The 18,022-nt window shown below is 41.7% G+C and overlaps 1 protein-coding gene and 1 long non-coding RNA gene across 2 annotated transcripts; both read left to right on the top strand.

Moving 5' to 3' along the window:
• The first annotated feature begins 2,240 nt into the window (after nucleotides 1–2,240).
• Nucleotides 2,241–3,679, top strand: LOC122132312 (E3 ubiquitin/ISG15 ligase TRIM25-like). Its single transcript, XM_042707114.1, has 2 exons — nucleotides 2,241–2,828; nucleotides 3,364–3,679. The coding sequence occupies exons 1-2, from the start codon at nucleotides 2,241–2,243 to the stop codon at nucleotides 3,625–3,627; spliced, it is 852 nt and encodes a 283-aa protein (XP_042563048.1). The 3' UTR covers nucleotides 3,628–3,679.
• A 223-nt stretch (nucleotides 3,680–3,902) lies between these two features.
• Nucleotides 3,903–6,622, top strand: LOC122132313. Its single transcript, XR_006152188.1, has 3 exons — nucleotides 3,903–3,925; nucleotides 6,125–6,284; nucleotides 6,604–6,622. It is a non-coding gene; the product is annotated as an uncharacterized LOC122132313 (long non-coding RNA).
• Nucleotides 6,623–18,022: the final 11,400 nt, after the last annotated feature.

Raw genomic sequence — 18,022 nt, 5'->3', positions numbered from 1 at the left:
GAAATTCCTTTATCATCCCGATAGCAATTAATAAATGAAATGCTTTCACGAGAAAAAAAAACGTAACAAGTAACAAGATGTACGTGCCATTGGCAGGAGGAGGTACCTGCCCACCAGTCACTAATCAACAACATCGACAGTTGACAACATTCGCTGTTCCTGATCGAAAACCATTGTCTTGCCATTGGTGCGTTCCAGAAAACAGACATTTAATGGATTGTAAAAGTTCTGTCCTAATCTCTACTCTAAATATATATCATCAGAATGTTACCTTCTTCATGTCTGATATGTGTAATGTAAAATTTTAACTTGAATCAAATAGCCATTTCTTCAAAATGTGTACTCTATTTAATTTACATTTATAAACAATAATACATAAATTCATGTTTTGTGCTTGCAAAGTAGGCCTAATGTATTTGAAATATGTTCTTTCAATAGTAATTTTATATATTATATTAACATAAATGAGAAAAATACAGTATTTCTAAATTAAAATGTACATTGTGTAAATCACATACTCATAGATGCTGAATATTCCTGTTAAAGGACCTTTAAAACAGTAAGCACTACATGACAGCATGAGTGAAATGTGTCTGTCTCCACCTGGAGCAGCAGGAGCCTCAGACCCCTCACTCCTGTCTGTCTGTCAGCCTGGGAGCTGCTGTCTTTAGTCCCGTCCTCCCCTGTGTCCCCCGTCCCCTCTGTGCTCAGACCCCTCACTCCTGTCTGTCAGCCTGGGAGATGCTGTCTTTAGTCCCGTCCTCCCCTGTGTCCCCCGTCCCCTCTGTGTTCAGACCCCTCACTCCTGTCTGTCAGCCTGGGAGCTGCTGTCTTTAGTCCCGTCCTCCCCTGTGTCCACCGTCCCCTCTGTGCTCAGACCCCTCACTCCTGTCTGTCAGCCTGGGAGCTGCTGTCTTTAGTCCCGTCCTCCCCTTTGTCCACCGTCCCCTCTGTGTCCCTCGTCCCCTCTGTGTTCAGACCCCTCACTCCTGTCTGTCAGCCTGGGAGCTGCTGTCTTTAGTCCCGTCCTCCCCTTTGTCCACCGTCCCCTCTGTGTCCCTCGTCCCCTCTGTGTTCAGACCCCTCACTCCTGTCTGTCAGCCTGGGAGCTGCTGTCTTTAGTCCCGTCCTCCCCTGTGTCCACCGTCCCCTCTGTGCTCTGGAGTCTCACCAGCTGTCTGCACACCCGCTGGAAGTTTGTGCTTTGTATTGAGAAGAACATCTGATGACCATATTTCCTGTGTTATTTACATTACATTACCTGGTAGGATCAACTATATTTGAATTTGGACATTTTAACAATGTATCAGTATGAGCTTCGATTGTAGGATGAGTCAATATTGTTTGAAGCCATTTAGGGAAGTTCACCATTTTTAATCATTAGACAAATGTAAATATGCTAATGATCGAGTTTTATTTGTCACTAAGACTAATGTGGCAGCCCACCTCGACTTTCTTCATTCTTACTGTAGGATATTTTTCTGTGACTAAATGAGGCCTTTCATACTGATGAGCTAATCCATGTTCATCTACATGGATTAGCTCATCAGTATGAAAGGCCTCATTTAAACAAGTGAACAGGCTGAACAGCTTGAAAACTGTATACGACTATAAAAGTGATTAATTGATCTCCAGTACAGTCCACCTAGAGTGACCAAATCCATAACACCAAAAAGGAGGACACTATGCGGTATTTCGTGAGATTGTGAATAATTACATAGGACTCTGGCGTGGCGTGCTCCCCTCTACAATACAAATTTGTGTGATTGATACATGATGTATGTGTAACAGAATAAGAAAACATATTCTTGAAGAGTAAAAAAGTGTTTGTTCACAGTATTTATATTTATTCAATACATTGTGGTGTTCAAAAACTGACCACTGAGATTAATCTTTTAAAGTGCTGAGTGCCACAAAGCATAACATTTGTGGACTTAAAATGTACAAATTAAATCACAGGTCACATAAATAATATGTTTATATAAATATATTTTATTTGTAAAGAGACAGTAAACTGCTTTCTGGTGGTTCCTTCAGTTCATAAATAGTGGGAAATGCATGACAGTATTCTCTACAGGTCAGCGTTTGCAAATAACTTTGTTTTTACTTCAAAGTCCTTGTCGTTGTCAATGACGATGTTTGGACGAACACGCCCACCCAACCAGGAAGTAGTTTCAAAGTTATGCACCGATTTCGGGCGAAACGAAACTACGTGGAAACCTGTGAAGCACAAACAAAGAATGGCAGAAGCGGCTCCAAGTAACCAGGACCTTTTTACATGTCCGGTTTGCCTTGATATTCTGAATTATCCGGTAACTATTCTCTGTGGACACACTTACTGTATGGGCTGCATTACGAGCTGCTGGGATCGGGAAGATCAGAAGGGAGTCTACAGCTGCCCCCAGTGCAGACAGACGTTCACCCCAAGACCCGTTTTGAACAAAAATAATATTGTTGCTGAACTTGTGGAACAGATCAAGAAGACCAGAATCCAAGCTGCTGCTCCTGTTGCATGTACTGCTGGACCTGGAGATGTGGAGTGTGACGTCTGCACTGGGAGAAAACTCAAAGCTGTGAAGTCCTGTCTGGATTGTCTGTTGTCTTACTGCAAAACTCACTTCAAAGTTCACAATGATGTCAACCCCGGAAGAAAACACTCAGTTATTGATGCCACAGGCCAGCTACAAGAGAGGATCTGCTCTCATCATAAGAAGGTTTTTGAAATATTTTGTCGAACCGATCAGAGTTGTATCTGCTATCTGTGCACGATGGACAAACATAAAGGCCATGACACAGTCTCAGCTGCAGCAGAACGGACAAACAAACAGGTCAGTACTGGAGCTACATGTGTGTCCAACATTTCTATGAGGGCTCTTATACGTACTAACTGTGAATGTAATACTATAACTACAAAAATACTATCTCACCAGTCTTTAAGTCTATCTGATTCCGCAATGACTTTGCCCGTTAGAGAAAGGAAGAATCAGAAAATGTTTATCAGGTGCAAGGTCCAGTGTTGAAAACAGTGAAACATTAACCTGTCGGCTCCAAACTGAACACATTCTTACCTTGCAAAATGATGTTCTGTTCTGTTTAATAGATTCTGAGCCATCTTGACATCTTCTGCTGTTTAATACCAGTGCTGCTCTTAAACTTATCTCATGACTTCCTCCTGATTTTCACTTGAAGATAATAGCAGCTGCTTCAATTTGTCATTAAATATCTTGAAAAGATGCAAATGTACTTAGGTGTTAGCTTATGAATGTTCAGTTGTCATGTGTGATTTTTGATCATTATTGTTATAAACAATCCACCGATAATACGATGAAAAGAAGCTGTTTAAAAAAAATTAAAAATTAACAGAGGCAGTTGGGGCAGACCCAGAGGAGATTCCAGCAGAGAATCCAGGAGAGAGAGAAGGAGCTGCAGGAGCTGAGGAAGGCTGTGGAGACTCTCAAGGTGAGAACTGACCACATAAGACAACAGCTGGCTCAGCAATCACTCGTTATTGTGTTATCACGGTTATGCTGCCATCTCTACATGATACAGACCATCACAGAAATACATGGTTTGGCAGGATTTACCCTTGGTCATTTGATCAAGAAGAGCCAGTCACACCACGAGTGAGTTTGCTCCTTCACTTACCTCTGTGTGTCTCCTGTCCCCCTCCTCTTTGTGTGTCTCCTAACAGAGTTCTGCACAGACAGCAGTGGAGGACAGTGAGAGGATCTTTACTGAGATGATCCGCTCCATTGAGAGAAGGCGCTCTGAGGTGAAAGAGCTGATCAGAGATCAGGAGAAGGCTGAGGTGAGTCAGGCTGAAGGACTCCTGAAGCGACTGGAGCAGGAGATTGCTGAGCTGAAGAGGAGAGATGCTGAGCTGGAGCAGCTTTCAGACACAGAGGATGACATCCATTTCCTCAAGGTAAGTGTTGATGATGGATTATTAGTGCACAGAATGTTTGAGGGCACTGATTTATGTTGAATATGTTCCTAGGTGGAAATTTCAATTCAATTTAGATATTGTTGAATTTCCTTGTCCTCTGTACATTTCCAGACTATTTTTCTTCTTATTGTAACACAGTCCACAGCATTTGAACAGATACCTTACCCCATGCAGTTTCCGTGTGTGAAGAAAGTTTTTGTATTTGTCACTCAAAACATTTGAGCATGATGAAGACATTTTCATTCTTCAGAAAACTGCTCAAAATCATTATGGCTATTGTTAGTACAGGTTAGGTCACATGGTAGGAAGAACACTGACTGACAGGTGGGGCTTGAGTGATGTCACTACCTGTGGTTCATTGATAAAGCACATCTGCCCTGACATCATGGCTCACAGTTTGTTTGGAGGCACTTGAGGTGCACAGGTGCCTGCCACTCGGCCTCTTTGGTCAGACCACATGTAGGTCAAGGCAAACCAGTGGCATTTGGACAACCATTTGTGTTGGGTTCATTTGGGATTCATAACATCAACCAAAAAACACACACTAGAGCATGGATCGGGCCGAATTTTTCTGTCCGAGCCCGACCCGCGTCCGACAGAGTAGTAACCGAGCCCGGCCCGAGTCCGACAGCCATTCAAATATTTTTTTCTGAACCCGAACCGAGCCCGACTGAATCAATTTCTCAACTGTTCATACTAATGCCACATTTACGTACATTTTTTATGAATAGCTGGCTTTATTAAACTCGGGCATCAACAGATAAATGCTCGCTCACACAAACAAGAGCTGTTAAACGCACAATCGTGCACAAGAAGGCCAATAAGCATATTGAAATGAAATGATTCACATTGCAAGAACGTATTGTAAAATGGTGCGGCTCCTTTAAGAGCAGCACGTACAGGGTGGGTGTGCTAGAGAGAGAACGGTGATGCTTAAGAATAGTTTGGATGAAGCGACAGGAGCCAAAAACGTATGTGCTGTAGAAGTGTGTGAAGAATAAATCCTCAGAAAGAATACAGTGGGCATTTATTTACTAACCAGCAGCAGACGGAAAGGAAAGGGAATTAACCGCGAAGTTAAAAACATGTAATACTAAATCTCCCCTGCAATCTCCAACTACAGTCAGAGACAGACAGCAGGAAAGGTTAACAAACGGAATGAAATAGCCTACACATTACACCCGCTATGCCTTAATAAAACTCATGTTATATGCTACACCAAAGGAGGCACAACAGACAAGTCTTACCATTGAAGATCTTTTTTTCTTCTTGAAAAATGTAAGTGCACGTCAACGTTCTATCTACATAGTCCAACCATCGAGGTTTAATCCATGTTGTTGTGGAGAAAGAGGATTGCATCAATCATATTTCATTAAAACTTCACACTTCTTACATTGGACATATCCAACAGCCTAATTAGAATCCGCATCGACTACTAAGCAGAAATATCTCCATACAGTAGATTTCCCTTAGTTTAGTATCGTTTTAAACTCTCCAGATGACAGTTTCTCTTTAACTTCCTCGTGATGCCACTTTGCCACCTGTAACCTGTAAGCGTTGTCACAGCTAGGACATAAACAAATTCCTGCCACGGGAAGAAGGCTGTTATCCTAAATGTGATTTATTTTATTCTCAAAAACGAACTTCTGCATCATGTGAAGCAGACACGCTGACTTCACTATTTATAAAGATAATTTAAATATGGAATGTTCAATGCATTATCGCGCTGATGTGTCCGAGCCCGACCCGAGCCCAATTATCATTTCTAAATATTTGTCCTAACCCGGCCCGACCCGTCGGGTCCCGAAGGGTTCCGACGGGCTCGGGTCGGGTATCCATCCTCTACTGCACACACACACATCAAAGGATGATATCCAGGTTAGGCTTAGGCTGCACCCAGACACTCATAATATTACATTTAGTTCACATCTCAAACATCAGAGGATGATATCTAACTTAAGAGTCCAGTGTGCACTGTAATGGTTGAAGCTTTTAGTTACAGTTAACAAAAAAGTTTCCAGATCAACTTTATCAACTTTACTTGTCATTACGTAAATACAGATTGTACATTCAAACTTACAACTTACTTATACGTGGATGCTTTATTTAGAGAATGTAGCTTTTCTCATCTCTTCATCCTCTCTCTCTTTCTCTCTATCTCTGTGTGTCTTTATTTAGACTTTCCAGTCAGTCAGTGAAGCACCTGAGTCTAAAGACTTATCCTGCATCTCTGTGAACCAAGGCCTCTCTTTTGAGGCTGTGAAGAAATCTGTCTCCTCACTAAAGATGCAGCTGGAGAATTTCTGCAAAGAGGAAGTCATGAAAATATCTGCATCAGGTTAATCTGACTTACTATACTTTCCCTCTGGAATGTACTAATACGCTAAATGTCATGGTGAACTTCAGGAACCTGTATTTCTCAATGTCACATATTTGTAACATGTCCTTTGTATGTCGGTGAAGCTGAGATACTCTGCAGGTGTCTCCATGTTTACTTGTCTTAAGAGGATCTTTAAGGTTGAAGAAGCTGGACACTCATAATGTCCCTCAACAACAGAACACACATTTACTGCCATCATAAAAACAGAAGGTTGATGCAATGTTGACATTTACACCAGTCAGTGTTGTTTCTAATATGATTCTTTCTCTCTCAATAGTGACTAAAGTCCAGGCTGTTTTGCCTCTTGAACATACAACCAGATTTTTAATGCAGATAATTGTGCTTATAGTTTAGCAGAATTGGTTTAGGGAGTTGGCACATGAGTTACAGGTTGTGGTCATTGTGCCATAAGTTCCAGTTTTTGAATGTAATCAATCGAGAAAAACTGTAAATGAGGCCATAACTGCTAGTCAGTGTAATTAAGTATCTGTTTGTTTGTTTAGAAAAAGTTATTAGTGTTACATGTTAAAGTTCGTATTGTCTGTCACCTGCCGGCAGCTTAATAAATCTGCACCTTTTTGGACTACTTACAGTTTTTCTCGATTGATTACACACAACAACTGGAACTTATAACACAATGACCACAACCTGTAACTCATGTGCCAACTCCCTAAACCAATTCTGCTAAACTATAAGCACAATTATGTGCTTTAGACACAGATTTCAATTGTTAACCGCACTTTCTTCAACTCACAACACACAATTATCTGCTTTAGACACAAATTTCAATTGTTAACCACACTTTCTTCAAAACACTAAACACCATCCTCTCTACTTTGCACACTTCATCAATGCCAAACCCTCCTTGTGTTCAGACAGAACACACTGCTATTCAATTGGCAAAACTTCCATTTCCAAGGCTGTTGTGCAATTTGAAATCAAAGCTTTAGCAATATGATGGCCACAGGTTAGCTCCTGGTTTGGAGAACAATTGATGGCAACATTGAAGTGAGAGGTGATCAGAAAGGCAGAGGAGTGAGAGTAAGAGGAGGAGGAGGAGGAGGAGGAAGAGGATGAAGAGAAAGAGCAAGAAGGAGAGCCATTATCTCTGATGAGATTCGGGTAACTGTGGTCAACCATGTGGTCAACCATGGTTTGACCATGCAGGAGGCTGGCCAGAGGGTTCAACCAAACATAAGCCGCTTCTCAGTTGCATCCATTCTCTGGACATTCAGAAGAGGGAATAGGTAAGAAACACTTCTATGACAGGAAAACACTAGTTTGAATGCCTTATCAGGAGCATAGTATTCTTGTATTTTCCATTGTACTGTATCTGTAAAATTACGTAAACAAATACAAAGTGCAACCATTGATGACCAAGACATATTCCTAAACATCAATACAGTGAGCCTAGCCACAGTGGACTGTGTAGGTGAAACCAGGGTTGCTACATTAGTTTAATTAAATCAGTCTCATAAAATTTAATAATCATTAAATTTAGTATTTAATATTTTATAATTAAATTACTAAAACAATGAAAAGCTCTAGTTGTACCACTATTCTACAGTCTAAGTATGGTATCACAATACTATAGTAGTACAATATCACTACAAAGTCTATAACACTTCATGAAACAACCAGAGAAGTGAAGGCATTTGAAGTACTTGATTGGTGGAAAATGGCTTTCAGTGGAATATTGGAACAACAACAGACAAGACAATTGTTTAAGTCTAAATCAACAATTTATTAAAGGTAACAAACAGTAATGAATGGCTAATAGTAATCATATAAACAACTGAGTATAACCATGAAACAAGGCACAAAGTGGAGTTGGGCATACAGAGGAGGGGGCATAAGATCCTCCTCGTCTCTGTGTGTGTGTGGGTGTGTGTGTGTGTGTGTGTGCGTGCGTGTGCAGGTATGCGCGGTTACGCGCTAACTGGAGAAAGAGGGAGAGGCTATGCGCAAGCGCACAGGCGATAGATAGTATATGCGTGAATGAATATAGTGCGCCGGGCATCACCTAGATTGGGGGTGGTCAGCGGATGCGAATGGAGATCCGAGGCTAGCTTTGCCTGTTTTAGGCGCCAGTTTAAGTTGGAGGATGGGCACAAATGCAATGAGTAGACAATGGATTCTTATCTCGAGGGTAGAATCCAGGCTATAGGCCTTTAACGCAATACAAAATATACAAGCAGCACTTAAATCGCGATGTGTACGTGTATAGATGGGAGATGGGAGTTAGAGAGAGAGATGGTGCATGCACGTTCTAACAAAATAGCAAAGTAAAAGAAAGCAAGATAATGTCACGGTTACAAACCGTGCAAACTGTGAATTACAAAGTGCGCATTTAAATCATAAATGAAATAAAACAAGGATACTTTCACACAGATATTAACACACATATAAGACTAATCTCTGCCCAGATGTCAGCCTTACTTGATTAACGCTCTTGCTCAGCGTTAAACGGTGTATTACGGAATTCCAACTGAACAGCGCGGGACGCTGGTTCGGGGGAAGATGTCCGTGTCCTTCCTTAGCTCGTCAGCTGAAAACTCGTGCAGGCCTCGGTGGGCATCAGACGGTCTTGAAGGAGGTAGAAGTTCTGTTCGTCGACGTGGAGAAACTAATAAGGGAAGCCGGTCGCCTTATCTTACTCAGAACACTGCTGGGCTGCAGTATAATTTTACCGGTATATCTTAGGCTGCAACTAAACGAGTCAAAGTATTTTCGTAACTTCGGCCAAAAGTTCAATACGGTTCGTTGTTGCGTGGTCCTTTGTTCTTCTTCTGCAGAGAGGGTATCTCTTAAATGAATGGTGTTTACTGTTGTAAACCCACCGCCAGAGAGACAGATATGTGGGTTTTTTGTGGCTTTAAAGGGAAAAATGCGTCATCCTTTTATTATCACCTTGCGGTGACCAATACGGAGTCAATGAAATGTAGATAAGAAAGTCAAAGTGATAAGAGAATTGTGGGTAATGTAGTCTATGGTGGGACATTCACTTACAACTGTGTTCTAAGGCGGAACACCTTGAGAATAAAGCAGGTGTACAGGGTGCCTTTTGTCAGAAAATCTGACAGTCAAACAGTTATGCTATGACTATGTGATAGTGACTGATTGCGTCCTATCAGCACTGACACATTACTGTACTGTATTGTAATCCAATCCAATGTTACAGTTTTTCTCGATTGCTTACACACATTTTTTGAAAGCATGCCCTGTTTTCTCAAAACTCTAAACACAAATCCCTAAACCACTCACACAAAATGCAACAACATTCACAACACTGTGTAGGTCTATTTCTGATACAACATTGTCAATATTGTCTTGAGCTAGAACAGGATGCAGTAGTTTTTTGTCCTTTTTTATTTTACATGTTTCTTTCTTTTTTGTTGTTGACTGTACTGGCCTATATCCTATTGTTTGTTCTGTGCAAATCATTTACAAATTCAGTTGTGTTTGCTGTGATGTATAGGCAACAGCACTTTTGGAAAAAATTAAGAAATATTTGAGTTGCTATTGTATATTTGTGTGTTGTTTTATATTTGAGTAAAAACATTATACAGTTATATTTTACTACAGGAGTAAGCGTACAGTAACACTGAACATGAAAAGGCATAATGCTCCTGATAAGGCCTTCGTACTGGTGTTTTCCCATTTGGTACATGACTACGCTCTGTGTGTATTCTGTAGGTGTGTGCGTGTGTGTGTGTGTGTGTGTGAGTTGTGTTTTTGAGTGTGTGTGCGTGTGTGTGTTTTTGAGTGTGTGTGTGTGTGTGTGTGTGTGTGTGTGTGTGTGTGTGTGTGTGTGTGCGCGCGCATGAATAAGTGCATGTATGTTTGTGCCATCCTGCCTGGTTATTAATTCTGTGGTCGTGTGTGTGTGTGTGTGTGTGTGTGTGTGTATGTGTGTTATTAATTCTGTGGTCGTGTGTGTGTTTTGTTGAGATGCTAGGTACTTGGCAGAGCTACGATAACTTGCCTGATGCACATTGAAAGCTGATTTTACAATCAATAGAATGATGTATACAGACCACAATGGCATCAGGAGTGTGTGTGTGTGTGTGTGTGTGTGTGTGTGTGTGTGTGTGTGTGTTAACAATCAACAGAATGATGTATGCAGACCACAATGGCATCAGGTGTGTGTGTGTGTGTGTGTGTGTGTCTGTGTGTGTTTGTGTGTGTGTGTGTGTGTGTGTGTGTTTACAATCAAGAGAATGTTGTATACAGACCACAATGGCATCAGGAGTGTGTGTGTGTGTGTGTGTGTGTGTGTTTACAATCGAGAGAATGTTGTATACAGACCACTACCGCATCAGGAGTGTGTGTGTGTGTGTGTGTGTGTGTGTGTTTACAATCAAGAGAATGATGTATTGATGAACGACTCACGAAAGAATGAACCTGACAGCCACGACATGGATCCGTACGCGTGTTAGGCTCACATTCATATACATTCTCAAACTCACATTCACACTCATATCCCATTCTCATACTCATTTAACAAATGTACGCTTTGCTGAGATTGTTTGAAATATGTATTAATCATATGAAAAACGTATGCTTTTATGAAATTGCTGGAGCTATGCTTTATAATTATCTAAACCAATATATGCCTTTTACAATGATTGCAGAATGTCTGAATCATGCCTTATAATCATATGATAGTGTGTGTAATTGCTTGAGTGATGTTTAACAAATCTATATCTGCTGCCGATTGCTATGATCAAGAGTGAAAATTGCTTATTGTGTAAGGAAACAATTTCAGTGCAAATGCTTGTGAGGAAACAATGCTGATGTAAGCTGTGAATGTTCAAGTGAAACTGTGAAGTGGGTTAAACACAGGAAGTGTACCCTTTGGGGCCCGCGAGGAGGACGCAGGCTGTAAGAAGCCGGCCTATAGATGAATCACACCTCTGTTAAAAAAACCCTGATATGGCAAAAGTACATTGTGTGATGGAATGACCTTATAAGGAGAAGTCCGTGATGAAAAGACGGAAGCAAGTTGCAGTTAAAAAGCTGAGCTCAATGCATGTAGGGAGAGCTCTTCTTTTTTGCTGTGTGGGTTGTACACTGTTTGCTGAGAGCTTGACGACTTGGGGACCGAGTCTTGTTGTTTTTTTTCTTTTCTTTAAATTCTTGTTGACCTCTTTGACATTAAATCTTGGGGTACTTTTTAAATACCACAAAACTCGCTTCTGCGTCAGTTAATGAAGTGAGTTAAGCTCCGCGGCCCGCTACACACCTCGCCTCACTACACCGGTCAGATTAGCAGCCTGTGATCCGGAACGTCCGATACCTAAGAGAGGTGGGGACCTTTGGCACAGAAAAACCTGTCGACTGCGTGGAAAAGGTGAGTTGTCCCTCTCTTTCACTCTAGAAGAGAGTACTTGAAGGTGATCTCAGTAGGCACACTGATTGATCCCTTTTAGTATCTAGGCTGAAACATACAATTAAGGCTTGGTTTCATGATGTGACATGATTTCTCTGAACTAAGTTGTATTCTGATTTGCGTGGCCAATAACCGTAGTAATTACTTGTGAGAGTGTGTGAAAAACTCAGGCGTCGAAAAGCACACAAGGATTCTATAGGTGGACACACGTTTGCATTTCTTAACAGTATACAGACCACAACCACATCAGGGCTGTGATAATGGATCTTGGCGATCTCGAAGAACTCTGTTCCTATAAAACGCTAATCTAACTAATATCGCTCCTTCGTCAATCTCCGAGGAAGGGAGCTGCCATTTTTTCCGGGGGAGTGGTAAGCTTATCCAGCTCACTTAAGCTGTTAGCCTGCGCTGGAGCAGGTTCAAGTTTATTGATGTGTTGCTATGGTGATTTTGCCAAAGTTGCTAAGTGGAACCGAAAAGGCTGACTTATGTAATCATATCCTGAAAATTATCTGGGTAACTCAGTTAGCGAGGTACGAGGAATAGGGCCCAGGAGTGTGTGTGTGTGTGTGTGTGTTTACAATCAAGAGAATGATGTATACAGACCACAGTGGCATCAGGAGTGTGTGTGTGAGTGTCTGTGTGTAAGTGTGAGTGTGAGTGTGTGTCTGTGAGTGTGAGTGTGTGTCTGTGAGTGTGTGTGTGTTGCTCCTCTCCTTGTCAAAACAACCCTTGTTGTGAAGAAGTTGGGGAAAATGTGGAGGAAAAAGACAGATTAACCTTTAACCCCGCAAATATGTCAATACATACACACACACACACACACACACACACACACACACACACAGGTTAACCCAGCCAATATGTTAATGGTATCATTTATCACATTGCTAATGCCTATAATAACCCACTCACTCTGTTCTTTTTCTTTCTCTCCTAATCTAGACTATCTTCACTATGGGACGCTGCTGTAGTCTCTCCACCCGGTCTACCTGTAGAAACCCTTGGCCAATGGCACCCACCGCCACCGCACTGCCGTACACTTACTCTACCTCATACCCTATGCTAGCATTTATATACAATATATATTATTGCCACCATCGACATGTTTCTCTGTTCCTACTCCCCTTACCCCTGTAACAGTAACCCTATGAGCACAGTGTATACCCACTAAACTGGTCTTGTCATGTATATACCACCTGATGTCTCTGTATATATATTATGTACATCTACCAAATGCAGGCTATAGACAACACCTGTTGTTTCCCTTCCCCTTCTGCCACACAACCCTCCCCCCATCCCCCTTCCTATCTCCACCCGGCCGACCTCAAGCAGATGGGTTCCCCCTTATGTGCCGTGGTTCTGCTTGAGGTTCCTTCCTGACTAACAGGGAGTTTTTTCTTGCCCATGTTGCCATTGTGCTTGCACTAAGGGGGTTCAGGCTCTGGGCTCTGTAAAGCGCCTAGAGACAATTGTATTGTTATGGTGCTATATAAATAAAATTGAATTGAATTTAATTGAATTGAGAACCAGTACAAAGACTCCACAGGTACACATGCACACAAACACACACACACACAGACACACAGACAGACAGACACTCTCACACACGCGCACACACCCACACTCGCTCTTGCTCTCACACACACACACACACACACACAATCCTTCTCTTTCCCTCCCTCACTCTTTCTTTCTCTCCTCGTCTCTCCATCCCTGTAGAAGAGAAGGGTGAGCCATGTGAGCAGGAGGATCCTGACTCTGAGGAGAAACTAAGAGGTGCCCCCTCTTCCTCCTCTTCCTCCTCCTCGTCTCAGCCCCAGAGAGTGGCCTTGTTCCCAGGCATGGACCCCTCTGCCCTCAAGGTGAGGCACCACAGCTGGGCATATTCACTCATTCATTCACTGTCTAATTAATCTAATTACCTATACAGCTAGATAATTATTCATTAACTCATATTAACTAATGAATCCCCTTTTATTTTATTCTGTGATTTTATTGGCACCCAGGGTTAGCCCTAACCCTACTTAATCACTCAGCAGTGTATTCACTCATTCACTCATTATCCAGTTAATCTACTTTCTTATCTGTCCAATTGCTGTCTACCTTTTCATTAATCCACATATTCATTCATTCATAATTTATTGAATGTGTTCACTTACTAACATCCATGTGCTTAATCAATCATGTATCTATGTATTCAGTTAATTTACGAATAACACGCTCTTCTAATTATTCAGTGAGACGTGTGTGTGTGTGTGTGTGTGTGTGTGTGCATGCGTGCGTGTGTGTGTGATGGGGATCAGAGATGGTTCTGATGATGCTTTCTTCTGTGTTCTAAGGCCCAACTGAAGAAGAGAAGTGACTCTGATAGCCCTCCAGAGGGCACTGTTGCTCCCTCTCCATCTCAGCTCTCTCGCTCCCCAAAGTCACCCTTCCTGACGCGTGCCTCTCGAGTGCTGCCCCCACCCACTGCGGGCAAAGAGAACGGGTAAACCCTGCACACACACACACATACCTCTGTCATTTCTGGCTGTCATAGACTAATGTTCACCTGTCCACAATACCAACCAGATCAAGTGCCTACTGTACACTCATTACTGTTTACTAAAAGACTGAAGGAGGATCTTGGTACACGAGCATCAGCCTGCATATGTATAACTTTACAGCTGGACTAGTGCATTGGGACTCAAATCCAGGCTGTGTGTGTGAGTGTGAGTGTGTGTGTGTGTGTGTCCTGCCTTCAGGGAGGAGGCTTCACCGCAGTGGCTGAAAGAGCTCAAGTCTAAGAAGCGTTTGTGTCAGGCTTTTCTCGGGGATTGAACCCGAGATGCTGGATGTGGGGAACCAGCGCTTAGCCCAGTGTGCTAATGAGAGGACCCAATGGCAAGAGGATATGAACAGGGCAAAAGGCCATAAACTAAAGCAGCTACTAAAAGTGTAGCTATGAGCGGAACTACGCCCTAGCAGCGAGAGGCGATGCTTGAGAGCAACGCAACAAAAAGCAGTACGAGAACTGCACAGTGAACAAACCTTAAACTCGCGCTAGGCATAGCAAGGAAAACACTAACGACCCGATAAGGGTCACAGAGATTAGCCAGGTATTTATACCCTGGCTAATAGAGAGAAGTGACAATCACAAAAAACGCAAGACAGGTGAGAGCACACAATGGGGAACAGGTGAGAACACAAATCACAATGGGGAACAGGTGAGGGCACACAAAGACAACAAAGGCACATGTGGACACAAATAAGTCCATGATGTCCTTTGGCCACCAGAGGCCGCCAATGTGCCAAATGGTTGCCCCGAAGTCGTGACAGTTTGAGTCAGTATGAAAATGACAGCTAAGTCTCAGAAGCAGGTGAGCTCATTTGTGTCTCTGTGTCTGTGTCTGTGTCTGTGTGACAGGCTAAGAAGTTTCTTTGACTTTGCTTATCAGTTGGTTCTGATGCACAGGTAGTCTGTCAGACAGTCCAGTTCATCATTCTGTATCTCTCTCTCTCTCTCTCTCTCTCTCAAAGTTGCCTTAAAACTGGAGACTGTACATGAAATCTCAAGACAGAAGCCTTAACCTTTGACCTGGAGTTGACATGGAATTCCACTGCTGCTGCTGACAACAACATTGACAGCGTCAATCACATTTTCCTCTTTCAGTTTCTGTTCTCTGTTCCTCCTGCCTGAGTCACATACATGTGCATGGTGCCTTTATGTTAGGAAAACCTCTAGTAGTCCCATGGACAAAGAAACAAACCACAGACACACAAACGTGTCCCTCTGTCTTGGTGTGTTTGCTGTACCTGCAGTTCTTTTACAAAGTGTCCTGTCACAATGTTTGTAAAGAGTCACTTTAATCACTACTGTCTTCAGAAGATCAACAGTGGGGTTGGAACAAATGCCCCAGGACTATGTTGCTTTCAGGAGCAGTTAGCCTGCAGCACCACACCAACTGTCAACCTGGAAGTACTTCTGAAATCTGAAGGACGGTCCAGTCACACCATTGTTTATCTGTCACTGTAATTATGTTTTGTTGTTATTCTTTTTTCTGTTAACTGGTTGTTTTTAAGCATTTTGTTTTATTCTTGTTGTAATTTGTAAATCAAGGGATGATTGAGACAATCATCTGAAGCATTTGCCATAGGATCACAGGACTGGTTTGTAATTGTCAAGGACTAAAACATGTCATGTGACGGTGTCATCCCTGGGCTCACAGTCAGAAAGACTGTATATTGTATGTATCTGCAATAAAGTAAAAGTGTAATCATGAAATGCTATATTTGTATTATTGCTGGTTTGGAACATTGAGCTAGATGTGATCAGTGTTCAATCCTTTTATCTGAAGATCTCAGTCGTCCAGCCTTCATCAACATTCCATTTATTTTTCATTGCTTTATCTTCATCTGGTCCTTGTTATTCAGCTACGTTTCTAAGCTAGCTGAACCCATTATTTTGTCTGTTTGTTAAAAAGGGTGTGTTTCTATAAAAGCAGTCTTCCTGTTATTTAATTGGAAACAAAAATAACACCTACAAATGCTTAGAAGATGTGAATAATGTTCTCAGATGGAAAACACAGAACAAGAGGGATCTGGTCTTTGTTTTTCAATGCGGTAGCAAGAAGTGATCTAATACTAGAGAGCCAGCTACCTAAAAGGCATGGAAAAGCCTTGCAAGCTGCACACAACAGTTGGCACTTATTAAAGATTGCTAGCATGCTAACTGTCGCCTTGGCGATATAGATCTTGGTCTGTTGAGGAAATGCATGAAGTAGGTCTACTGCTTCCTGCACATTGTCAATTGATGTGTCTCAGTTTATTTCCTTAAAATATAGAAATTGTGCTGCATTGTGAAACCAGATATACATGATAGTATAAAATCAGCTCTTTCTACTCAATCATGTTTTGTTGATGTTATTATTGTTTATGTTTAATTGTGCTTGTTTATTACATTTGTGCATAATCTTGCTTGATGGTCAGGTACCCATATTTAGTTTTGGGACTTATGATTTTGTGAGTCATACAGTTGGGGACAGTAAACAGGCTCAGAGAAAGATGATTTCCCGTAGAATAAAGCAGAGAGCAAACTCACAAAGAATACATATATTTATTTGTCAAATGTAATGGTGCATCTGTAATGTCATCAGGAGAATTGTTTTTACTTAAATAGCTTCTTTGTCATTAAGAGCCATTGTACTTTGCACATCATGGAAATGATGGCAACATTGTTTTCATGTTGTGAAAAGTTTGTTTTGTAAAAAACATTTGTCTGTAAAAGGAAGTCCTTTGGCATTATTTTCAGCTTGCGATTTGCTAAAAACCATCCGAATTCCATTGTAGCTTTAATCCACATATACATTTGCTTAACAGTACAGTACTAAACATATACATTTGTGCCACTAGCTACTGTCTATATATTAAGGTCATCATGATGAAATATGGCTAAAAGAAATCATGTTTAAAAAAATATTTACAACAAAATGTACTCTATCTCTGATTATACAAAATAGCAATATGACACAACCTGAAAAGCCCTTTCAGTGCTCAGACTGTAAACTGCTGATATAAAAAGTGGAGTCATCTTTTTTTCCTAAAGGGCCGCTGTGCCAAAACCTGTCAAACACACACAACCAAGTGCTTTCCCTGTCCTGGTATTGCCATGGCTACGAATCAGATGCAACAGCTTAAAATGATCTCTTGATCTTACACTCCTGTCTTCCTACCATTTGAACCCATATCTTTTGGTGAGATCAACTTTCGTCTTCAACAGAATCACAAGGTCTTTGGCATTCATGCGAGACTTGGGTTCATATTCTATCAATGGCTTCACAATGTCATGAAGAGCAGGATGTAATCTAGTCAGAGCAGCAGGAGTTTTTTTATTATACAGAAGCTTACCCAGCTCTTGCAGGCTAATGTAAGTCCAGGCCTGAGAGTTGGTGAAGATCTCCAGAAGAGTGATGCCAAGAGACCACATGTCTGACATGGTGCTGCAGTCCTTACACTCTACGAGGCATTCTGGGGCCATGTAGGAGAAAGTTCCTCCCTGTGGGCCACAGAAAGCCCCTGATTGACGGCTTCCTCTCGTCATTGACACCGTTTCCTTCAGGTTCGCCATGCCCCAATCAGTCAAGTAGGCCTTTTTGTTTTCTGCTGCAATCTTGTTAAAATATAATTGGAAAGTATCTTGTCAATCAAATGTTAACTTTTAATTAGAATTAAAATCTGAGAAAAAGACTTTCCGTTGTGTTCTGCTTCTCAGGTCTAAAAAATGTATATCTGATATGGCATAATTCTACAGCTCAATAGCGGT

This window comes from Clupea harengus, unplaced genomic scaffold (assembly GCF_900700415.2).
Source record: "Clupea harengus unplaced genomic scaffold, Ch_v2.0.2, whole genome shotgun sequence".
Lineage (NCBI taxonomy): Eukaryota > Metazoa > Chordata > Actinopteri > Clupeiformes > Clupeidae > Clupea > Clupea harengus.
This window is presented reverse-complemented; position numbering and strand designations above follow the sequence as displayed.

Coding starts and splice junctions, on each gene's coding strand:
- LOC122132312 (XM_042707114.1), top strand. CDS start 2,241: ATGGCAGAAGCGGCTCCAAGTAACCAGGACCTTTTTACATGTCCGGTT. Junction 2,829..3,363: donor CAGAACGGACAAACAAACAG/GTCAGTACTGGA, acceptor AAAAATTAACAG/AGGCAGTTGGGGCAGACCCA.